This window comes from Pezoporus flaviventris, unplaced genomic scaffold, assembly GCF_033815535.1.
Source record: "Pezoporus flaviventris isolate CSIRO_AGI_PZ_B2104156 unplaced genomic scaffold, CSIRO_AGI_Pfla_v1 ptg000005l, whole genome shotgun sequence".
Taxonomy (NCBI): Eukaryota; Metazoa; Chordata; class Aves; order Psittaciformes; family Psittacidae; genus Pezoporus; species Pezoporus flaviventris.
The window spans coordinates 18,374,335-18,400,065 of NW_026892553.1; the positions used below are offsets into that span (position 1 = coordinate 18,374,335).

General features: G+C 49.7%; 1 protein-coding gene across 2 annotated transcripts in view; it reads right to left on the reverse strand.

The window, feature by feature from the left end:
- Positions 1 to 25,731, reverse strand: part of PCDH19 (protocadherin 19) — a 60,541-nt gene that overhangs the window by 24,900 nt on the left and 9,910 nt on the right. The window contains exons 3-4 of one of the 2 annotated variants that reach the window (XM_061446162.1): positions 8,183 to 8,241; positions 5,882 to 6,051 (exon numbers count right to left, since the gene is read on the reverse strand). In XM_061446162.1, coding sequence (XP_061302146.1) covers positions 5,882 to 6,051; positions 8,183 to 8,241 — 229 coding nt within the window. Of the gene's footprint in view, positions 1 to 5,881; positions 6,055 to 8,182; positions 8,242 to 25,731 lie in introns of both variants that reach the window. The other variant, XM_061446161.1, reaches the window with a different exon arrangement.

Sequence of the window (25,731 nt, forward strand, 5' to 3'; positions counted from 1 at the left end):
AGAGCGTGTACAAAGCATCAGTAACCACCACGCAGCCATGCATGAGCTGACTGAGCTGCTCAATACATAATCATTTAAAAGCATAGGAATCACAAGACAAGTAACTCCTCTTCCCAAAGCCCAGCTTAGCCGCTTGTCATAAATAATCCTTCTCTGGGGCTTCAAAATACTGTGAGAAGCTGCCTGCTCCCTCCAGGCTGGCCACTGCAGGAGCACCACTGAGCTCACCAAGGCTGCTGTGCTGAGCCATCCACACCATAATACAGAAATCAGAAGAGCTGTAATAATTGACATTGCTCTGTAAAGAGAGCTTACAGCATTTATCCATCTTAAGGGATGTGCTGCCACTCACACATGGATGCTGTACTTTGTCTTGTGCTGCATATATGAATACAAGAAAGTAGGTATTTTTGCTAATTTGAAGAAACTTGCAGAGAAATGCAGCTGTATTTCCAGGCCTCCAAAGCCTTAGAGTATGTCACTTAGGTCTTCACGTACATACAGCTCTACAGAAAGGCTTTTCTGCAGAGTAAAAGGGAGTTGCAGGTGGAACGACTGCTGGAAATCAGCTTAAAAATTCAAGTTCCTAATACCTGTGTTTGCCTCCAGTTAATACTATTAGTCATGTTCTCAGTTCAAGACTGAAATGCACCCAGATCCTATGGAGATGAGCATAAGAACCAACTGGAATATTCTAGATAAAGCCTCATCCCTGAAACGATGATGTACCTGAACAATTGGGGATGCAACCAGCAAGAAAGCTTTCAGTGAATATCCTGTGCCTGGCTCCCCTTCACATCCAAGCCTATTCCTACACTGTGCAATAGGAGAAAGACTCAAAGTAAGCATAAAACACAACCCATTTCTATACAAAGAAGCCTTCATCTTGCTGAGTTTATGAGACTCAGGCACAATTAAACTACCTACGTGAGCAAAGCTCCTCAGCTGTGGCAATGTATGCAGGGTCAGGTCTGAGCCGATGACATGCCAACCTTTACTGCTGATCTGGCACCAGGGAAGTGGAAGTGATGCTTTTAGAAGCAATTCTCTGTAAAGACACATCACTGATGTTGCTTAAAAACCCTCTCGCTTTGATTTTTTCACTCTTTTATGGCTGTGGTGACTATTTCTTTTTTGTGATTAATGTGTGTTTATTATTTGTCTGTTTTCTTTCAGATGCTATTTTTACCTTACACAGTGAACCACTGCTTCTATGATTCATTGAGTCAATGTTTTTCCTTCTACAACTGATGGCACAAGTACTGGCCAGCACTGGGAATTAAGGTAAGTTCGAAATCTGTTGCTTCTAACGTTAAAACCGCCTATGTAAAATAGTTCCTTTCTGACGTTTATGCTGGCATAGAGCTCCTATGACCTATAGAGGACAAGTACGGCTCTGGATCAAAGCAAGTGAAAAAGGTAATGGAAAACATTTAAGGAGATCCAGGTGTCTGTATCCATCCACAAAACAAGCCAAAATACTATGTTGGGAAGAGGGTAAAGGGATTTAAAGAAGAAAAAGAAGTCCCGGTATGAGCAAAACCAAGGGAGGAATAACTACCTGAATGATAAAACAGAGTATCTAGCCTCAAAGATGCTAATTCAGGTCCTGAGGGATCTAATCAACCTCTTTGTTGAAGTAAAGATAAAACTTTTTGACAGCAAACGCTTTCTGATAAAATGGAATTTTCAATTACCCTGCAGAACATCTGCTCCGCACTGCCATTTCCCGGGAAAAGCATTGCCACCCTCTGCAGGGTTGGAAACGTCTCACACTGAGATTCCCCCATTCACTCCTGATGGCAAAGCTCCTGTAGCCCCCAGATCACCCACCACTGGGCACAGAGGTGATGGTAATGGTGAGCCTCCTGCCTGGCACCTCACCTCCTTATGGAAATCAGGGTTTGCTCCAGTGCAGGACTTTGAGACAAGGTTACACCAGGACATGGAGAAAACCCACCTCACACTGCAGTTCAACAGGGCAAAGTGCTGAGTCCTGCACTTGGGTCATAACAACCCCCTGCAATGCTACAGGACTGGGGAAGAGAGGCTGGAAAGCTGCTCATGGAAAAGGACCTGGCGGTGCTGACTGATGGAGCTGAACATGAGCAGCTCGTGCCCAGGCAGCCAGGAAGCCCCCAGCATCCTGGTCTGTATCAGCACCAGTGCGGCAGCAGGATTGTACCCCTGCACTGGGCACTGGTGAGGCTGCAGCTTGAGTCCTGTGCTCAGCTCCAGGCCCCTCACTGCAAGAGAGATATTGAGGTGCTGGAGCAGGGCCAGAGAAGGGCAATGGAGCTGGTGCAGGGCCTGGAGCACAAGTGTGATGGGGAACGGCTGAGGGACCTGGGGGGTTCAGTCTGGAGAAGAGAAGGCTCAGGGGGGACCTGATGGCTCCCTACAACTGCCTGAGAAGAGGATGGAGCCAGGAGGGGCTGGGCTCTGCTCCCAAGGAACAAGGGATGGGACAAGAGGAAACGGCCTCAAGCTGCCCCAGGGCAGGTTTAGATGGAGCTGAGGAACAATTCCTTCCCCAGAGGGTGCACAGGCATTGGAACAGGCTGCCCAGGGCAGGGCTGGAGTCACCGGCCCTGCAAGTGTTCACACACCGTGGAGATGAGGCCTCAGTGCCATGGGTTAGTGGCGGCCTTGGCAGTGCTGGGGTAAGGGTTGGACTGGATGAACTTAAAGCTTTTTTCCAACCTGGTTCATTCTGTGGTTCTATGAAATAAGCTGAGATACAACAGGCAAACCCAAGATTTATCCCCCAGCTTCTCCATCCACCCCAAAACATCACTGAGATCTAAGAGCCCCTTGCAAACCTCTCTTTTTCAACTAATCCTCATGGAAGTTCAGCTGAGGACACTGTTAGGGGAGGATGCACATAAACTTCTAGTAGTGCTGAACACCTCTCCAAACAAACAAACAGCTCAACAGCAGGCAGGCAATGCGGCAATGGCACAAGGTGGAGCGGTGCCATGCCCGCCTCCCTCAGCATCCCATTTGGTGTCAATTAGCAGGGGAAGGAAAACAATTCCAGGCCATAATAAACTCCAAATTGGGCACATATTAGAGCAATTAAAGGCATCTTTTCAACTGATGAATTTATAATCAATAATTAAGATCCTGAGGTAAAGAGGGACTGGGCAGAAGTCCTGCTCCCAAAATAAGGGACGTGGCTGAGCTCCAGGCAGTATTTCTGATGACCTGCTGCTACCCACTACAGCTCAACACCCTCTGTGCTGTGGTTTGCCATTTTTTCTGGGAATCTAGGTCATTTCCAACGGGAAAAAGAGGGCTTCTGCCAGCAGGACTGGCAGCTGGTGACACTCCCACCCAAGAGTGGCACCGGGGCAGTGAAGGACAGTGCTGATGCACTGGTTTAAGAACACTAAAGATGCTTGGACCCACCCACGCCTACCTCTGTCTGCAGGAAATCCAGCTTCTCAGTAGGCAAAGCCTGGAGGGACAGGTCTGCACTAAGCCCTTCAGTGCCAGCACAGAGGAATCATCCTCTACACCTGATTTCTGCCAACCAATGTCTTCCCTTGGGAGAGGCAGGACTACCCACAGGCAAAGATTCCCAAATCATCGGGATGAGGTCTGAGAGCTGGCCACTCACAAAGGACTCGTAGTGTTAGAAGCCAAGATCCAAGCTCAGAATGGGGTCACCTCTCTGGGCTCCCAGGCAAGAGATCATCAGCATCAATGAGCAAACTCTGACAACTCTGCCACCCTGCTCCTATGGGATTACATGAGATGTGGTTCAGGCACAGACAGTGAGTGAAGGCAAACCATGGGGATAGGAGCTGCCAGGCTCAGGGATGTGGTTGGCCCACTGGTCCTGTACATCCTTGGCACTGAACTTGTGTTTCCTCCCCACCCTGCCACTCTGACCCGAAATGGGATACAAATTACCATGCCCAAACCATCGCTTTAATCAGGCAGTTATCACCATCATCTCAGCATCTTGATTTTCCTGATTATATTCTGCAGTCCCTGCTCAACAAATCAGCTCAGAAAATATTCTCTTTAACCTTCCTTTTCAGCTTCTGTGACAGTAACTGCTAACTTCCCTGCCTGCTGCTCCCCTCACTGCTCCAACACCACCCTGACAACCTCAGAGGCAAGTTCCATATGGGACATGAAGAACAGGATCCACATTCCTCACGGCAATGCAGTTTTCCTCCCCAGAATAAATCACAGCCAAGAGCACCAACCCCTGGCCATCGCAGCCAGACCCACAGGCTGCCCTTGGAAAAACTCCTGATTTTGGGGAGGGTATTTTAGATGCAATGAAGAGTTCACATTTCAATGGATTGGCCTGTCTATATTTCCATCTGAGTCCTGCGACGAGCTCTGCCTCCAACTCATCCTCTGTAACTTATTTGCATTGTTATCTGGTGCACAGCAGAGCCAGCACGCAGACTTATCACAAATGTAATCCCTGTAAAACCCTATCTGCAGCCCGTTGAGATTGGGGTCTTTTTATTTTTCCCCAAGAAATGTGACCAAAAAGAATTAGCAGATGTTGCTCAGACCATTCAACGGGACAGGAATCAATTATGAACATTCCTGCTCCTACAGTCCTCCCTTTCTGCAAAAAGCATCTTAGGAGACCCTCTCCTGATCAGAATGAAAGGGCATTCCTTTGTAGCAGAAGAATAATAAATGATAGCTATCAGCCTGCGTTTTCTGACACGCAGGATTAAGCTGCCACTGTACACTTATATAAATGTTTAATTCTTTTCATCTCTGGCCACAGTAGGCTTGTCTGGAAATACATTATCGCTGCGGATGCCATCCCTCTCCAATTAGTGTGGCTGGCAGTGTGGAATGGGTGGGTGACCTCCATGTCCCCCTCCTCACAGAGTCTTACAGGGTTAACTATGGCCATTTAGCAGACTCTATGGAGAATTAATACAGCGATCAGCTCCTCTCCAGAAGGAACAACCACATTCGGTGGCACAGATGGCAAGAACTCTCTCTCCCCCGTTTGACTCTCTTATGACAGCAAAACAAAGGCTTTTAATGATGTTTACCATGAATTGAATTAAACAGCTGAAGACCAGTACATAATCACAGCATTTTGTTTTCATATCCTTAAGTCTTTTAGCAGTGGGGCTTCCAGTTGAGATTCAGCTACAGCTTATCTCAAGATATAGCCAAGCGCCCTGAGGCTCCCCAGCACCAAACCACATTCAGGCTCCTTAATTGAAAAAGACAGGATGTTTGCATAGGATGTCTGCATCCGTCAGGCATTAAAAGTGACAGTCATGCCCAAGTACAAATGAAGGCTTGGGCTCAGCTGAACTCCTCTGACTTCTTTCCTCCAAGCTAATACCAGTCTGGTTTTGGAGCAGGACATCATTCCTACACATGGGGATGCGAAAGAGCTGAAACCCTGTCGCCTATTCAGGGGAGAAGATACAAACCCTCACCCACTGACCTGAGCTAATCCCTTGTGGGATGCCTAACTAACTGCTTGCACGCTCTGATGACCTTTAGGAAATGTTGCCTGGAGAGCACGTGGAGAGCATGGTGAAGGTGAACTGTGCGAGTCCCACAGAGAAGCACTGGCACGGACCAGCGCCAGCCCCTGCAGTTCCTGCCCTAATCCCAACTCTGCCACTTGCTGTCAGGCAGATGCTCAAGGCCTTGAGTTTGTGCCTGTGAAACAGAGGATAATCCTAACTGCTTGCTTACCTGACAGGCATGGAGTGAAGATTAACATCTGTGTACCTGGCATTCAGCATTATCCCCAGCAAGCACTAAGCATCCCTAATGTGCACTCACCGAGGCAGCACCAGAGCCACCAACGAGGCACAAGGGAGCTGGGGTGACGCTGGGCAGCACCACAGGACACACATCAGTGACTCACCTTGCTCGGGCCCCTGGGATCCCATGGAGGGGACGCTGGTGTTCAGCACGTCATTGACGGCCGTGTCGCAGTAGAGGCCCCGCTGGACATCATGCTCGCTGTCCGTCTGGTCGCTCTCCTCGTGCCCGCTGTCCTTCAGGCTGTTCCCCTCCAAGTCCTTGAACGTGGAGCTGCTGGGGGAGACACAGCTGTGATTTACTGGATGAGACGAGCAGCCCCATCACCCCGCAATGAGACCTGTGGTGATGGCACGGCTGCCGCCTCGTGCTCTGCAGAGACAGGGATGTCCCCAGCATGGGAGCAACCTGCTCTAGTGGAAGGTGTCCCTGCCTGTGGGCAGGGGGTTGGAACTGGATGAGCTTTAAGGTCCCTTCCAACCCAAACCAGTCTGGGATTATATGAGACCTGCACCCAGGGGCTGATGTGGCGTGAGAAGCCGTGGCCTGTGCTTCAAAGCCCCAAAGAGCTGGAGGTTTTCATTACTTTGAAAAGCCCTTTTGCGTCTCCACGGAAACCAAGCAGACCACCTACCATCTGATGCTTTGCAAAGCCATGCGAAGGGGGGCTCTGAAACCCATCTAAATTGGTAAACCCTCAAACATGACTTTTTAAGTAAAGATGTCCCTGTTGAAGCCACTGACTTTGATTCCAGGCGACATCAAAGAGTTTTTAAGTTTAGAAAGCACTACAAATGTACAATGCATTTGTGTGTGCATGGATGAGAGAGAGAGGCAGGCAGGCAACACAGGGAAAGTACAAATAGATTAATTAAAGTGCTTGGGTTTGAGGAGATTCACTCACCAGAGATAGGAGAGCTACAGCATCTTCATAAAGACAAAGGATGAAAATGATGCCACACTGTGTTACAGACAGTATTTCTTGTTCTTAGATGTCTGCACAGCGTTCCCAACACCCGTTGTACTTAAGATACAAGACAAAGGGGGGGAAACGCTGTCCTACCCGGAGCTGCTGTTCAGCAGGCGCAGGCAACCCCTGTTACAACGCATTTATCTTCCCCGCAGTGAACCAGAGGGGAATGCAGCAGCCACACGACACGTCTCTAAAGGATGGGCAGGTCTTGGGGAATCAGCAGCAGCAGCAGTTCCCAAACAATACAGCCTGGGAGCAAGCCCTGCTGCAGCAGCAGGAGTGCTGCTTGCCTTTATCTTAGGTGTGAATGAGGGAAGATTAATAGATTTGGTTTTTTCCCCTCTGCCTGGGGGATGTGGCGTGGCGTGGCGCATCTCTCTCCCAATCCCATTAGCATCTTTAAACACCACGAGCCACGCAGGCAAATATACCTTCCCTTGGCTAGCTGTACCCGGGCTGCTTAAACAATGCGCTCACAGCTCCTTGTATTTTTAAGATGTAAAGAAATGGGATGTCAGCCAGGCAGATAACTGGGTATTTTTCCTGCTCGGATCCCATCTCCACATTTGAGGGATAGCTCCTGCTCTCTACTGCACCCCTGCTACGCAGAGCGCCCGGGTACAGGCATGGGTATAGCTTGGTGGCTGCACACTTCTGCTGGTCCATAGCCGGTGGCCGCGTCCTGCGCTGCATCCTGCACAGGCAGAGAGCCCCTCCAGTGCTGCACAGCCGCCTCCTGAGCAGGATGGATCGTGGTGTGTCAGTGCCTTTCCCTGCCTCCAAGCAGCCAGGAGGCAGAGCCTGCCCCGCAGGGGGATGCTCACACAATCCACTGGGGTTCAGCCGGATCACTCTGGTGTTAACCTCCCAGCAACATTCCTTCACCACTGCTGAGCTGAGGATACGAGGATTTTATCCAAAGGGTTAAGTTCCCTCAAGGGCAGTTGCCAGGTCGCAGCTGAACTGATGATTTCCTTTTTACCATGGAAGAAAACAGCCTGGCTACGTGCTGCTTTGCCTCAGTGGTCAAACTAAAACAGTGAGTGTGCATCCAACCCAATCACCTGCCCCCAGATGAGCTTTACTTCTGGGTTCTCTTTCCCCTCACCTCACATGGCAGGGAGATCATGATCCAGACCGACCATTCCATTCCTATGCACTCAAATAGCATAAACTTTATGAATGTGAAAGTTGTCAGGGTAACAGCACTCCACCTCACGCACTGCAACTTCCCAGCGCCAAAGAGATGGAAAGAAAGACTTCCCCTTATTGCAAACCAAGAGCAATGGGACTTAATAGGAAGTAAATACTGTTTTGAAAAGCAAACTGTTACTCTGGAAATGTTTTACCTATTAGAAAAGGCAAACGGTATATAACACAGTAAGGAAGAACACCGAATAATCAGGATTTGGCTGGGCAAAGCCTACGTACCTCTTTATTAAATGAGCTCTGCTGTTCACGTAGTTGGAATCAAAGGAGTAGTTTTCAGTCTGGAAGGAGGAAAAGAAAAGGGAGATGGTTACAAGCCTGGTATCCCCATGACTGGGAATAGCAGGGGCAGGACAAAAGCCAGCACACCCCACAGGAGGGAAGCAGCATCCTGGCACAGGACAGGTCCAGTGAGTGAGATGAAGCCAGGCACAGAATCCTCCCATCCCTGTTGGGTCTATCCAACACAAAAAGTCTGGCTGGTGACCACAGACCAATTTGCAAAGAAGAAACAATGTGACTACGCTGTGTTACAAAACTAATTGCTTTTAATTCCCTGACGGACTCCGTTCCGTGTGTGTCAATCTGACTGGAAGTTCAAAAGGTATTTTTCTTATTAGTGTATAATTAACGTGTTAAAATATTTATTGCATAGATATGTAAATGCCAGCAAGGTAATCCCCTGCCAGGGAATTTCATGCGGGCACTTTTCTTTGTTCTACATCATTTCATTTGCAGAGACACTGGGCTCTGCTAGTAATAAAAGAGCAAACAACGGATGACATGCTTAAAAGTTGGAGGGGAGTGAAAGCAGGGCAGAGAAGTCAATGGAGCTGTTATTTGCAAGCAAACCCCACTCACGCGCTCTGCTCCTGAAGCATTGTCTTTTAACCTCATGTTACACAGCCCTGCATTTCTGGAGCTCGGAGCAGGTAAGGAATCAAACCAAGCAATGAGAAGGTAGGGAAGAGAGGAGGGTGTTACCATGCAAGAGGCCATGGTGGGAGCCGTGAGGTGGGATGCAGTGGTAGGTGCCTGCTAGGATGTGGTGGGAGACGCATGGTAGGAGGTGGTAGGAGATGCACAGCGGGATGTGGTGGGACCTGTGCAGTGCAATGGAGTGGTAGGTGCATGGTAGGAGGTGATGGGAGATGCATGGTACGAGCTGAGAGTCACACTGGAAGCCATGTGGAGGGACATGGTGAGATCTGCATGCCCTTGCCAGGATCCTTCCTGGGTTTCAGGGCCCCACAAGGGTGAAGGTCTCTTTCTATGAGTCAGGCACCCCACTCCATCCATCCATCCACCCAAAGTGCCCCAGGATCCGCAGGGATCCCACCTGGGCCCACACCAGCATCACCCCTGGACAGGAGGATGCTCCTTGTCCCCACTAGGCCTCCTGGCCAGTATAAGAGGCAATCTCCTCTTCTCCCTTCCTCCGGGCTGACAGCAATGTCCCCTAGGACACAACTGGGGACATCCACCTTTCCCACATCCCTGTCCTGCCTCCTCTGTGCCGCAGCTCCTCCTCACCCCAGCCCCACAACCACTCTCCTTCCCAAAGAGCCGCTCCGGGACACCACGGCCTGTTTTTATGCCAATTATGAACATGGTAAAAATAAATGCATGCATCTTTAATGTCTCAATAAATAAAGGCAAGCAGAGTCTGCTGCTAACGTAATCACAACGGCAGGATGCAGGGAGCAGGGCCGCCGCAGCCGAGCCCGATGTGAAATCCAATCGTACCCCAGTAGAGGTTACACTGCCCTGCCAAGATAATGAAGCAAAGGCAGCCCTGGTTCAGCGTAACCTTTGCTGGAATAGAGCACAATGTCTAATTTACCAAAGAGGAACCTCCCGGAGAGAAACACGCGAGGAGCTGGGAGCCGGGGGAGCCGGCACAGCTCCGTTATTGCTTTCACACTGTAATTACTGCTGGAGAGTCACGCAGGAGATTTACTGCACAGCCACCGGTCCCTGCAGCTCCTGCATCCGTGGTCCTGCAGGATGGCTTTGATGAGTAGAGCTCAGGAGCAGACAGACACAGGTGTTTTTAAATACAGGATGCCCGAGGCTTTAAATGCCACAGAAAATGCCTGATCTGGAGTTTATCCATCAATCTTGGCGCTGCCATCTTAAGGGGAACACATAGCATCCCCCCTCAGCAGCCCCATGGGAGATGCCAGGCCTGCAAACTGGCTCTGAGGGCAGCTGAGTGATGGAGCAATGGAGGGATCAGAGTAACCCCTGCTTGGTGGGGAGCCCCCTCCATCACACTGTGCTGGTGGACATAGGAATGGCTCCAGCAAGCCCAGAGACTCAGCTGACTCCATCCTTGTGTCCCTGGCCCCATTGCTGTGCCCAGCAGTAGCCTGAGACCCCCTGCACCCACCACCACCTCCATCAACTTCAACCCTATATCCGTGCACATCTCAGCCCTGAGAAAGCCAGAAGGGAGGACCCAGAGAGCAAATTCCAATGTATACAAGTACACCACAGAGCTTTAAAGTGCTCAGAGCACTGATGACGCAGGGACCAGGGCTGGGGGACCAAGGGATACAGGGGATGCTCAACCAGTGCCACTGAAACCCCACAGAAGGTGGAGGAAACACCACACATGCTGCCACTACATGTCCTTTGGCAGCCCAGATACAGACCTCACACTAAATCCCCTCTGACCAACATCACTGGGAGCTTTGCTATTGATTTCTGACCAAAAATAGATGACCAAATCCTGGCTTGACTGAAATCATTCACCAACAGCAAATACAATTGATGGACTGGAGTTATGTCCTTCCCATGAGGACTCCCTGCTCCACATGTTCCCCTGCTCGGGATGCTCCACACCACCTCACTAACACAACCCACAGCTCCAAGACCACACATGGGTTCCCGCGGGGTTGATCCCAGCATCCGTTCCCAGGCTCCAAATCCCCCCGTGCCACCGAGAGCAGGACAACCGATGCTAATTACTCCCAGATTGTGGACAAACCAAGGAATAAGCCAGTCACAGGGATGGGAAATGTGCTTCCCTGGGTGAGGGCTGCCTGTCCTGCCTGCATCAGCATGGTACCCTGCAGCTCCTCAGCCATGGGATTACCCATCAAGGTTATCCCCATGCAGACTAAGGGATCAAACCAGAAAAAGATAAACAAGAAATGAGGTTTTTCATGGAGAAGGGCTGCTTTCTACCTTGTAGTATTCAATTGAAGCTCACTTGATTTCATTCCAGTTCATCCCGCGCAGTGCAATTACTTATAAACAGAGGCAAAGCGACGGGAAGGAGATGCCAACATTTCCAATGTGTCAACATTTTAATTGGGAAAGGATCTGCTCCCTCTCTTAATGAGGCCCAAAGAACAAAGTCAAAGCATGGAAAAGGGAAAAGGTTAGGCTGAGGAACGCGTACTCTTCACAAAGCATCATCGAGAGCCCAGCCCTCATCTTCTCCATCGTTTTGGCAAAAGCAAACAAACCATTACTTCCTCAGCAATACTCCTATAGGGATCAAAGCGGAGCCCAGCCTCCAGCCCAGCCTCTCCTTTCCATGTCCAGAGATGGGTACGGCAAGGACCTCCCGAACAGTGCTGCCAATGCTCATAAAGGATTCTCATGCTTGTCAGGATCAGCTCCGGTGCTTTGCAGAAGGCAAACAAGGCACTTCAAAGCATCAGGAACAGTACCCAGCATCAAATCCTTGCTCTCAGCCTGCATCCCCCTTGGCGGAGACAAACCCTGATGATCTTTGGGCTTGGGATTTGCTTTCCAGACGCAGGCACAATGGTGTCAATGCCATCAAAGGCAGAGCCCTGGCTTGGTGAACAGCTTACCAGGGCCTAATTTGAAAACTGCTTTTAACTGCTGCCTTAGCAACACAAATACAAATATAACAACAGCCACGTTCGGAACGGAGCAATCAGCAGGGAAATTCTAAACTTGCCCTTTTTTTCCCTCACCCAGCTGCTGCTTTCAGATGAGGATTGCCAATTCCATTACATTAGGGGAAAAAAGGATGTACTAACCTCAGGACAACTCTTCCTGACCTGTAAACTGGAGGGGGGTGACTTGCCCGTTAGTAAATGGTCTGTTAGCAACAGGGCGCTGCTCTAACGGCTGCTCACTCTCTGCCTTAGAAACAGAATGAAACCCCTGAGCATCTAAAGGAGGTTTAAAGGGAATTACTGCAGGTTCCAGAGGAAGGGTCAGTGAGCTGTGGGGACTCAGGGCACAACCAGGCCTTAGAATGATGGAGAATAGAGAATGCAGGCTGGGGTCAGTCCTCAGGATGTGTCCCTGCCAGAACATGCCCAGGACCTGGCTCCTTCTCACTCTTCCCTCTTTTTCAGCTATTCCAAATGTGGTTTCTTCCCAAGCCAAACTCAATGGAGGTGAAAACCCAGCTTTCCTTGCTGTGTCCAGGCTCTTGATGGTCCACACATCAGCCCCCAGCAAAGTCCATGGTTGTTGGAAGCTGGACCCATCTCTGCTGACCCGAAGTGACAGGTATCCATCCCTGCGCCAGCCTCTGCCTCGGAAGCATCTCACACAGTGGGGTTTTGCCCTTCTTCTCACTTCAGGGTGAAAACACTTCTATCTTCCTACAAATTACTGTAAACCTGCTGCAACCTCCTGCCAAAGCATGTAGGGACCCTTCACACAATCAGCTTCATAAAAATGACACATTTAGCACCACTTTTTCAGGGTTATCCCTTGAGCCTTTTCTTTCCCCCCTCTGTGCCTTGCTAATAAAGCTAGCATGTCACCCTTTATTATCAAAACCCAAAGCAGACCTTTCTCCAAGGCTGCAATGTGCATCTCTTCTTTTGGGTTTCAGAAAATCCTCCCAAAACGTGCAATAACTCATCTCTGCGTCAAGCTGCATGTCTTCATCAGGCACAGCAGGCTCCTGACCTTCCCTCCATGCTGCAGGCATCATAAGGGACCACAGAAATGGCACATCCTTCCCCAAAAGCCATTGGCCTTTCCTGTTGGGAAGAGCAGGGGTTGTAAGACCTCTTCTCCTGTCTCCTTGGTCCTGTTCTCCACAGGACACTCAATCACAGTTCCAGAATCTGCAATAAAACTGTTGCTGCCTGTTAGGAGAACTCGCCAGCACTTCATTCTTATGGTTTGAACTCTATTGCAGGTGACAGAGAATTCATGCAAACAAAATAAAACCATTCCAGCTGCACTTGGGAAACGGGGAAAATACCAAAGCAGGGACCAGGTCAATTGAAGTACGCATCAGCAATGAGGGAAAGTCATTATCATTTAGCAAGCTGCTTATTTACCCCATGGGAAATAAATAAGCAGCCTGAGACTCCTTCCTGCCGGGAGCAGGCACGGTCTGAAACCCCATCAAACACCAAAAGCAGCCCCATGGCCCTGACGGGAACAACCAAGCTCGTCCTGATGCTCTCACACTCAGCAGTGCAACTGGGTTCTCTCTCCACACACAGCAGGAGACTCATCACATCCAGCTCCAGGCTGGGAGCAGATCATAGAATGGTTCGGGTTGGAAAGGACCTGAAGATCATCCAGTTCCAACCCCCTGCCATGGGCAGGGATACCTCACACTAGACCATGTCACCCAAGGAGAGCATCAGTCAGAGCTGGAGAGCAGCCTGGATGAGCCCCGCAGAGCCCGACCCACTGAAGAGCTCTGCTCCTCCTTCCCATGCTCACCACCAGCTCTGCTCAGGCACTGACAGCACTGGCAACATCTGCAACCATGGGTGAGGGTCCTGAGCACCACGGCCACAGCCTGGGAACATGCAGCAGGAAACAGACCCCTATCTCCTGGTTCCTCACTCTCCAGCATCAGCATCTCCCAGCATGGTGGGTATCTGAGATGTAACAGCAGCATCAGCCCAAGGCTTCTGGTTAAACACTACCCAAATAGCTCCTGGTGCTTGCACCATTGGGGAAACTCAGCACATGTCAACGGGAACAGGGCAGAGACCGATGCCTGCAGTACCCTAAGGAGCCCACCATGCTCTCCTCCATCAGCCAAGGTGTGCTTGGGGACCCCCAGCCTTTGGAAAGGACCCAGCTGGTCAATAGTCCCCATCGGCAGCACTGGAGCACAAGCTGAGGCACAGATGCTCCTCTGCTGCGTCAAGAGCCCCCGGCAACCTGGAAGGAAAACCTGAAGCAATTCAGCTCTTACCAAGGAGCATTTCAAAGGCAGTCACCTGGAGGGGTTCAATAAAGGTTAAAAGGATCTGACCTCTGGCATCTCCCTTTGCAGCCATCTCCCTCCACCCCAGCCCACTTCTAAAGCCTCTAACACAGGAGATTGAAAACTGTAAGCTCCCAGCAGAGTGTCTCTGAAGAAATAAGTGCGTTCAGCATCTGATATTGATGGTTTATAATTAGATGTAATACAGCAGATGATTTCCCTGCCCTTGATCAATGAAACCAGGGTTGGGTTTGGGGTTGGGCTTTTTTGCAGGCACTCTTGATTGCTGCCTAACCCAAATGGAGCTTTGCCTCGCTCGGTTCAGCAAGAACGAGCAGAGATGAGGATGTGCAAACACAGCATCCATTTAGATTTACTATCCCCGCAATATAAACAGAGTATTTATTTCTGGCCTTTTAAGCACTAATTCCAGATTTAATGAGGGACAATGAACATTCCTCAGAGCCAGGCTCCGGGCCTTGCTTAACACCACCGACCCTCTCATTACAACTGCAGCTTAAATAAAGGGCATTTGGTACTGATGGCCATTATTAAACACTGAAGAAACAGAGTCCAGCCTCCATTTTCTCTTGATGAAATAAAAAGCATTGCAGAGAAATCACTGGGAGAGTTCATCCTTTAGCATCACCCTGTTCATCACAATGAGAAGTGTCAAACCACGTTGTATTACGGCGCAGGCTGCCCACTAATCCACACTGAACTCCTGTCCCCTCCCCAAATAAATACAGGGTTTGGCATATTTAGTGTGAAAATGGATCAGAGGCAGGAGGCAAGGAGCTGCTGTGATGTGATTTCAAAACAAGGGCATAGGATTAGAAACCCAGACTGAATCCCGGGAGCGGCAACACACAAGGAAGCCATAATTACACTCCTGAAAGCCACAAATAGTGTCGCCCAATTGAATTTGTCAACACATCCGAAATGTACTGTATGGTTATGAGCAGCACAGATGCAATAATAAAGAGCTTTCCTTACATTCAGATGGCATCTATAACCCAAAAGCTCTTTGGTGGCCATAGCACAAGGATCCCTCCAGCAGCACCACCACCTGGCACTTACAACCCCCTCCACAAATCAACCAAAAAGCAAAATACTGACCCAAAATGGGGACATGCTTTCTAAAGAAGTTCATATCATTGCCTTCCCTGGACTACGAGGATGGTGATGCTCTAGCAGCTGCCCAATAGGGCTGGGACAAGAGGGATTTGGGGGCAGCAGAGGCAATGCCACCCTCCCATGTGTGCACTAATAGGCACAGACCTGAGCTCACCAGCTTTCTGCATGGGGGTACAGCCTTAATATGCCAAGGAAAATTCCCTGCAGGGATGGAGTAGCCAATAAACCTAATAAAGGTGTGTTTCCCATCACCTATGCCTGGGACTGTGCAATTGATCTGTGCATGCAGCTTCCAGCGCGGACTTTCACCCCTCTTTAAGCAGTGTGAGAAACAACATGGATCTAATCAGCAGCCCTAGGGTAATGGGGCATGACTTGGAGGTTTGTTAAAACCCCTTCCCGAAGTGTCCTTTCCTGCCTCCTGCCATTAGGAATGAAAACAAATAGAGCAGAGGGACCTGTTTCTAACTGTTCCCATCGCTGGGACTAAATAAACCTCCTCGTCAGTCACCTTCTAGAGCAGCGGGTCAGGGTGATGTGCTTGGGAGGGAGCAGGAGAAATCACACATTTGTCACTGCAGAGCAAAAATGGGAAGGAGAAAGCAAAACCCAGAATCACTGCAGCTGAGTTAAAAACAACAAAGGCGTGAGATGCTCCTGCCCTCAAGGCACATCCGGGGTGATGGGTGCCGGGGCACTTGCAATAGGGCAAGGTGCTTAAGCAGTGTCATGGGGGCACCTCGCTTTGCTTCTGCATCCCAGAGGAGACGGGGACACCCCCTGAAGCACCCCAGGATGATGGGGCTGGAGGCAGCTGAAGTGTTTCCTGCTTTGTGGGTGAGCAGGGAGGAATTGGGATGGGGGTAGCAAAATCCATGTGGTGGGAGCAAGGGCAGGATGGGCACATGGGGACCTCAGCCCTGCAAGCCCCATTTCTCCTGGGGTTTTGGGCAAGCAGCAAGTACTTCTCCTATCCATCATCTACACACCCCATATGTTTTCATCCTCATTAGAGGCCTGATCCAGCCCCCTTGTGCGCCCCCAGCACGTGCACATCCATAGCCGCTCTGGAGTGATGCCTCCACACCATGCAGCTAACATTCCCTGGCAATGGGGGATGATAAGAGGGAGGTGAGCACTGCCCCACGTGCCCGTCGTGTTATCATGTACACTGCTATCTACAACTGCACAGCAAGGGTCCCTATCAGGGCAGCCTCGGCCAGCTCAAAGCTTCAAGGGGACTTTGCTCACAACAAATTTATTTAGCAAAACAAGTTTTCCCCTGGTTTATTCATTTTCCCTGACTTGGGCTGGAAAAGGCAGGTCTGCAGCCCACAGAATTACCCTGCAGCCACGAGACAGGCAGCAAACCTGAGCAGGACTGGCCTTCCTTCCTGCTGCCATCGCTGCCATAGAATCATAGAATGGTTTGGGTTGGAAAGGGCCCTAAGATCATCCAGTTCCAACCCCCTGTCATGGGCAGGGACACCTCACACTAGACCATGCTGCCCCAGGCTCTGTCCAAGCTGGCCTTGAACACTACCAGGGATGGAGCATTTATCACTCCTCTGGGCACTCTGAGCCAGCGCCTCAGCATCCTCACAGGGAAGAACTTCTTCCTTAGATCTAACCTGAATTTCCCCTGTTTCAGTTTGAACCCATCACCCTTTGTCCTATCACTACAGTCCCTGATGAAGAGTCCCTCTGCAGCACCCCTGTATCCCCCTTCAGACACTGGAAGCTGCTCTGAGGTCTCCACACAGCCTCTCTTCTCCAGGCTGAACAACCCCACCTTTCCTAGTCCTCAGCACCATGTCCAGAGCCCGGGTGGGAATCAGGATGCAAAGCCTGGCTCAACTCAGCTCCCCTCAAAACCTGCTACCCCAAAGGTACCACACTGGCTCCAGCACCCTTGGGGACACACAGCAACCTCCACAGAGCCCCTCATCCCCTCTGAGCCATGCTGCCAGCTCAGGGATGCTGGGAAATGAGGAACGCAGCCCAATAGGAGCCAACTGTAGGGAACTAAATGACACGAAAGAGCTCTCCCGGTGCGGGGATCTCTGTTCTGGATGCCCCCTTCCACCACCATGCTGCCCTCTCCCACTGCCCGACAGCCACCCCACATCATTAAGAGCCCAGTAAACACAGCCCACTGGTTATTACAAAGATGCCAAACCCTTCCTAGTTCTTGTTCCTCCCAGTTAATGTACCATAGCCGAGGATAAATTGCTATTACAAGGAACTAAAAATAAACCTGTTTCAGAGGCCATAATTGGCTTGTCTTGTTGGGCTTTTTAAGGAGCCAAAGTACCAGTTCCAGGCTATTAGCCCTAAGGTTGTAAGAGAACGGTGTAAAATATTTCTTCATTAAACCCCTACCTTCTCCATAGAGGGGCTTCTCTTTAGGGGATTTTTCCCCTCTTTTCCTTCTTCGTTTTGTTTTTCTTCCTTTTCTTGTTAAAAGATGTGTGCTATTGAATAAGCTTTAGTTAAAAGACGTCTTTGGAAGCCCAGAGGTGATATAAATAGACAGGGCTCAGTGCAGCTGGAGAACCAGCCAGAGCCTTCGCTCATCTATTCAGGTCGTTTTTCCACACCACTTACAGAACATTCCTCATTCTCCTCTGTAATCCTGGGTCATTTTTAATCATCAACACCAAACATTGCAGTCCTCAGGGAGAAGGTGCCCTGTGCAAGCACTCAGTGCGCTGCATGGGATGGGGACTGTCACCATTGCACTGCCCTGCAAGGCACCCAGGGGTGCACAGGGTGCTCCATAGGGTGAGGGCTAGGGGGGTTTTAATTTCTGAGACTGCACCTCAATTCCTGTGCTCAGCTCTGGGCCCCTCACTACAGGAGAGACATCGAGGTGCTGGAGCAGGGCCACAGAAGGGCAATGGAGCTGGTGCAGGGCCTGGAGCACAAGTGTGATGGGGAACAGCTGAGGGACCTGGGGGTTCAGTGTGGAGAAGAGAAGGCTCAGGGGGGACCTGATCGCTCCCTACAACTGCCTGAGAAGAGGATGGAGCCAGGAGGGGCTGGGCTCTGCTCCCAAGGAACAAGGGATGGGACAAGAGGAAACGGCCTCAAGCTGCCCCAGGGCAGGTTTAGATGGAGCTGAGGAACAATTCCTTCCCCAGAGGGTGCTCAGGCATTGGAACAGGCTGCCCAGGGCAGGGCTGCAGTCACCGTCCCTACAAGTGTTCACAGCCCGTGGAGATGAGGCCTCAGTGCCATGGGTTAACGGTGGCCTTGGCAGTGCTGGGGAACAGTTGGTCTCAACGATCTTGAAGTTCCTTTCCAACCCGGTTGATTCTATGATTCTAAGAGCTTTAGTTGCCACCATTACTCAATACCAGCAACAACCATGGCAAAACCAAAAGCATCTGCAAACCCCATCAGCAAGACCCCTCTGCCACAACCCCCTGGAGCAGCATAGCACTAAAATAAATAACGATATCAACGGTGATGATGACCACTCTCTAAATAACATTGCACAGCAGGGGAACCGCAGCAGAAACATCACAACATGGCCTTTTTCTCCCTGCTCTCACACAAGGAAAGGGACGGCACATTGAAACAACAACCCAACGGGTATTTACTGCTTTGGTTTTGCAATGGGAAGGTTCCTGCTAGAAGAAGACTATTTCTGTTAGGTACAATTGCTAATTTTTGATGGTGTCTAAGCAATACCTTGTTAAAAAGGGCAAAACAACAGTTATTAATTACCCTAATTAACCCAATTCATAAGACACATTTGTGTGGCTGTCATGACAACTGCTTTGACTAACTTGCCAAGAATAGCTTAGCTGTCCATTCAAATAAATCCCTGATAATTACTAGTCTGGTTTGCTGGGCTTCTGTGATAATAATAATTAGTGCTACTGTACAGAAGGGTCACACTAAACAGTTTATGAATGATGCATTTCGCATGGCGATTCCATGAGTCACGCAGCAGCCAGCACATGGAGCAGCCACGCTTCCAATGCGGCCAGAAGGGAGCCTCTGCCTGCTCGGTATGGGGACAGCATGGTGGGATGAGAGGAGAAGTCATTATGGTTGGAGGAGAAAGAACCAAGGGGTTGGGTGAAGGTGGATGGCCACCAAAGTGTCTCCTCGACAGCATGGGCGTTCATCTGTCTGTCCAGTCAACACAAGACAGGAGATGGTACTCGCTTCTAATGGAGGCACTGATAGATAAAAAGCTTTCAAGCTTGACCTGTTGCATGTTGGTATCTCACTTCACCACCTCATGTCCCTCCCTATCAGTGACTTCTGATTTTGGCAAACTTCCTCATTATTAGAATCATAGAATCAACCAGGTTGGAAAAGACCTTCAAGGTCATCAAGACCAACCATTCCCCAGCACTGCTGAGGCCACCATGGCACTGAGGCCTCGTCTCCACGGTGTGTGAACACTTGCAGGGATGGTGACTGCAGCCCTGCCCTGGGCAGCCTGTTCCAATGCCTGAGCACCCTCTGGGGAAGGAATTGTTCCTCAGCTCCATCTAAACCTGCCCTGGGGCAGCTTGAGGCCATTTCCTCTTGTCCCATCCCTTGTTCCTTGGGAGTAGAGCCCAGCCCCTCCTGGCTCCCTCCTCCTGTCAGGCAGTTGTAGGGAGCGATCACGTCCCCCCTGAGCCTTCTCTTCTCCAGACTGAACCCCCCATGTCCCTCAGCCGTTCCTCATTAGGTTTCAGGATCAACGACAAAGGAAGGGCCAGGTCACCAAAGGGAACGTGAGCTGGGAATGGGCAGCTCCAGCCCTCTCTGTCTCCATCTCTGCAGGGAGGAACCCTCCAACCTGCGATCTGGGTCTCCCCATGAGCAGCTACAGCTCAGCTCTCCATCACTGCTCTGAGGCTGATGAAGGCACCAGAAGCAATTTTCTGTAGCACCAGGGCTATCTCCCCCAGCACTTTCCTGTACTCCTGATGAGGCCATGCTTTCACACACCTTCAGCTAGACCCAGCAAATGCCATTTCTGCTTTGCTGAGGTCTGTAGATGAAAACCAATCCATGGGATTCCCTATGGCTGCATCTATACAGAGGGGACAGGACCACAGTGACCCCACCACCAACACTGCAAAACCCCAGGCAGAGAGGGGAGCAGGGCAGGGACAGAGACAACACGCTCACAATTAATACAGAGACAGATGTCAGCTCCATGGAACTCTATGAAATCACCCTATTTAGAATAAATTCTGATTAAACACCACATATGGTCCTTATTGTCCATCCCCTGTTACCTATCACAAGAGGCGTCCGCATGCAAAAAGGGTTTTAATCTGCAAGTATTTGTCTGTTAGAGCCCTCTCCCCCCCCTCAACTTGCAATTATTCGTATTGATTGACTTTAAGAGAGCACCATGCACATGCCTCAAGCTGCCACGCGCCGAGCAAACAAGGGAACAACGCTGGGCTGCGCTGTAATCATTACCAGGGCGAGCAATTGCCCTGTCACACATGGCAGGTTATGGCTTCAGACTGGAGGCAGCAAGGCCAGATGAACACTTAAAAGGTCGTTACAGTGTGAAGAGTAAGGATGTAGAAATGACACCTCCTTTCTCAACCAATCTGCTCCCGGAGCATCACCCAGCTATGCAGAGATTTCATCTCATCAAGCCTAAGGAGTCATCGGAGGGAGGGACACAGGTTTGTGTCCTCTTTGCGTGCCAAAATAAGCTTTGATGAGGACATCTTTGACGTGTGGGGGAGATGGATCTGAGGTCCTGAGAAGGATTTCAGTGCTGGACCCCCAGCCCTGGTTGAGAGTACTTGCTAAAGGACGAGGTGCTTTCATCCACCCAGTGAGAAATGAGGGAAACCTGATGCTGAGCAGAACCTTCCCCAGTTTTCCCAAGTGAAGTTTGCAGCTCAGTTCAATATGTTAGTGCCTAATGAAGGTTTCCCCCATCCTCTGCAGGGTATAATCATTTTCCTCCTAATGAGCATGTGTTAATGGCATATTAATGCTGACAACAACCAAGTGCGGAGAACAGGAGATGAACATATTCCAAAATTCATCTTTTTTTTTCCCTCCTAAACAAAGGAATCCAAAGCAAGCCCCAGCCCAGTGGGATGCCTGTGGCTCCCACAATGACGCTGCCAGCTCTGGTCCATGGGCTCACCACAGGATGCAGAGCCCATATGGGACCACGGCTTTGGTTTCTCATCAACCCAACCCCTGCAATTAATTGATGTACATGAAGGATCTCAGCCCATGCATGGTACTAACCTCCTCAAAGGGGACACAACCACAGTGGGGGCTGCACAAGAAAGAAGAGGAACCACTTGCAAACGTCTGGAGAGGCATTCCACCAGGCAGACAGACAGGTTTGGATGCTGTTTCTAAGCCAACAGCCGCGTGGATTTGATTACTAAATGTCACTGAAGCTGGGCTCCTGCCAGAGCATCCAGATGTGAATCTGAATATGAAAAGTCTAGGAGGGAGGAGGTGACAAGAGTCGCAGGCACTAAGCCCACATCTGGGCTTGCATGACCAAGTTTATGTGAGGCATGGAAAAGAACACTCGTAAGATGGGTGTTTTCCTGCTTTTTCACCTTTGTGAAGGTAAAACACCGAGAGCTCCCCAAAAGCAGCATCCTTCTGCCCATGGGTGTGCTGCCAAGCGCTGCAGGGAGGTGTGGAAGCTTAATTCCCTAACTGTCCAACTCCCGTGTGCTCCCACCAGCACATGCATTTAGAGGTCCAGATCAATAATCGATGCTTGAATCAATAACAGGGAATTTAGCTACATTATAAACCCAGTAAAATCAGCCAATACTGAGAAATGACTATTGAGTCCTGTGTTTTCTGTACTCACTTAGTCTAATAATGGTGAATGATATTTTCCAAGTACATTATTCAGCAATAAAACCGCCGAATTATTTGATCTCTTTCTAACCTTTATGATTCTAAGCACTCTTTTTGACCCAGATTGAACGAGGCAACATCTGCAGAGCCTTTCACAAAATTGTACTCGGCGTGCACTATTGTAGGTCCGCTGCCAAAGATAAATGTTATTATTTTAAAGCCATCATCCTCCTAATAGATGAGCGCACTGCATTAGCATAGCCTGCAGAGCTCGAGCAGAGGGTGAGAAAATGCCAGAGGGTTTTTGCTTAATGGAATTTTACATACCTGACTTAGGATGGGTTAATGCAATCCACCAACACCGGAGTTTTACAACCTGCCCTGTGGCATACACCTGCCATTACAAAAGATGGTTTAATCCAACAAGCTCCAGAGCGCCGGGAGAACCAGGAGGGATTCACGTCCTGATCTCTGGGGGCCAACGGGATGTCAAGACAAAGACCTCATCTACCTGGCTGCAATGCATACTAGGCTACCTGTCCCAGACCTGCATGAGGAGCTGGGGGTGAGGAGAAGGGGTGGCTGGGGTCCCCTACAGCATGCTGAGGGCTTCCATCAGAGGTATGGAAGCACGAATCACTGCAGCATTAGCAGTCGCCGCTCTCCAGCCTTCACCAGCCTAACGAGAACTCAACGTAATTCCATGTTAATTCCAAGGCTAAGTACTAATCACTTGTCTGGCTGACATAAGCCATTACTTCACTCCAAATTGAGACTAGAAACTATAGGGAGACACCGAAGCAGGAACACTGAAGTCTATTCTCTCTCAAACCCTCTGACAGGTGCCATGAGCATGCTCTGCCCCAACAGGAAGAGCAAAATTGGGAGCCATCAACATCATCAGCATCCATTTGCTGAGCTCCCAGTGATGCTCTCCTGAGGATAATGAGGACCATGGGGGACCCCAGAAGACCCTTATATCGCAGCCCTGCTAGGGTAGCACTGCCTGCAGAGCACCCCATCCATCACTGAGTCAGAGCACACTCTAATTTAAATCATAATTACACTTATAAGTACACAGATTACAACTATTTATGCTACAAATAAGACCATCCCCTACTTTAATTAACAGAAAATGATTGGAACTCAACTATAGCCCCTACTGGGAACAATATCTAATCATTTATTGAAGTGAGGCTGTGCCTGGACCCATAGGCAGCCTGGCAGGGAAGAGGGAACGGGCAGGGATGGGGTCCCCTATCCAAGCCCTTGCATGGAAGTGGGAGAGAGGGATGAGAGGTCTCCCAGAGGAGATGGAGGGCTCATCGCCCAAAGAGCCTCAGGATGGAGGCAGGCAGGGAGCTCTGCCATTGCCAGATGATGGGAATTTAGCGAAGATCCAAGCAGGGCACCCTCAGTGAGGGCAGGAGCCCCAAGGACCCAGGAGGACACATGGCTGAGGAGCTTCTCTGGCTCAAAGCCCTCGGGAGGGACTTCAGGACATGGCAGCTGGAAGATACAGCTCTATCCATGGAGAAAAGTGAGTGTGCATAAGGTTACTCAAAGGCTACGTGCGCTTGGCCTTACAATGCCTTTGGATGCAGCATGAGCTTTATGCAAACTGAACGACAGGGAGAAACCACAGCACCCAAATAGCTCAATACAGCAGGAGTTCACTTGGAAACTCCCCCAAAAAAGGCCAGACGTAGTGTGCAAGACCATCCTCCTGATGTCATTTAAGAACCCTCAAAACTTACTACAAATCTTGCCTAATTTAAGGGAAAATTCTTCTCTGCCATGTAAATTTAGCTGCAGGAGGGTTTTTTATAGACTCAGCGAGGAAGAGTTATGCATCAGAAATAGGCATCAGAAATTCAGATTTACTAAAAGGAGAACAAAAACGAGCCTCTCTGCTTTCAGCAAGTGAGCCATAAACCCCAATCCAGCAGCATAAAACCAACTGAGATATATATATGGTTATACAATGTATTATATTCTTATTTAGATAATTAGGTATAATATGGAATAATTCTAGACACACTTTTTATATGGTTATAAATATTTTGTGTGTATCAGAGCATATTGTCTATAATATATATCATATACAGTATGCAATATATAACAATATAATCATATTCCTGTTGAGCACCCTAGGTCTTGCCATCAGAGGAGAAGGTTTTTACCGCTAAATACAGCTTGGCTACTGCCACCGCACCACACACCATCCCCAATTCCTCTAAGGACCCTTGCAGCAAACACCCTTGGTCCCACCTATCCAGGACCCCACTGCAGGCTGGAAAACCCTTGGAAAAGCCAAAGGGGTGCCAGGATAGGGTTGCAGCCCCATATCACCCATAGAAAACATACATGATTTAGTGATGAAGTTGGCAGCGTAGGTTTGGATGATCTTAATGATCTTTTCCAACCTAAATGACTCCATGAAGAGCCAAAGTGTGTTGAACCAAAGGTTTGCCCAAGACGCAGCGAGTGTGGCCATCAGTGAGATGTGGTTAAATGGGAATGGGAGCTGGCATGTGTATCCTTGCTGCAAGGTATTCAAATGAGGTTTTCCACACAGATTGCTCAGAGCGATTACATTAGGAGAAGTGTAATTTGGTTAGGCTGACCTTGGCATGGAATAGAGAGCTGCTGATTTCCATAATGTCAGCATCCGATGCTCCGAGAGGTCAGGGAACATGCAGTGATACACAGAACTCTCTGGGAGTCGTTAAGCCGTGGGATTTGCTGGGAGTTGCCATTTCAGGGCACATTGGGAGTGAGTATGGAGAGCATCCAGGTTGGTTTGGGGTGGGCCTGGCAGGGTCTGCTGAGCTTTCCCTAGGGAGAGGATACCCAGTGGCTACCTAAAGCTGAAAGCATCACTCCTCTTGGGTGGGCTCCCGAAGGATGAATGCTGCTGTTAGCTCCTAGACAGGGATACCCAGGTATGGGAATGCCGAGGCACAGATGGAGCCGTGACCTGTGCTTACCCAGCGCGGTGCACATCGCAGGCACAAAAAGTGCTGAGTTACAGTGACCTCCCAAGGAGAAAGCAAGACTGGCAACGCTGGCTGCGAAGTCAGCCTTCTGCCTAGCGGAGCATCGGCGCTGATCATGCTTTAATTATTATCCCTGCTCAAAATAAGCCTCATTCCAAGAGCCTGGCACGCCTCAGCACGGCACACTTTCTCCGGGTTGGAACACACCTCCTTTCCTTTCTCCCCTTCCCCTGCTCTATCCACAGTATTACTCAGAAGCAAGCCAAATCCCTTCCAATTATGTATCGTGACATCTCCCCAGCGTTACACTAAAGCAAGGCCCTTTGCTTCTAAACGGCATGGTTTATAACAAATTGTCTGTTAGACCAGACAGAAAGTGATTTCCTCAAACCCAGCATATTAAAGTGAGTACATTCATTCTGGTTGTAACACACCAAATGTGATTACAACAGACACTTTGGGGGCTTTTTAAGGCTAGCAGAGAAGAGGAGGATAAGCTGGAGGGGAAGAAAGAATTGACAAGTAGAGAAATGACAGAGAGAGAGGAGCAGCCACGCTGATTTCATTCCTCCCAAAACAAAACTCTTTGTGTGCTGTAGAAATGTGCTTTAGTTAACACCACCAGATAGCCAGAG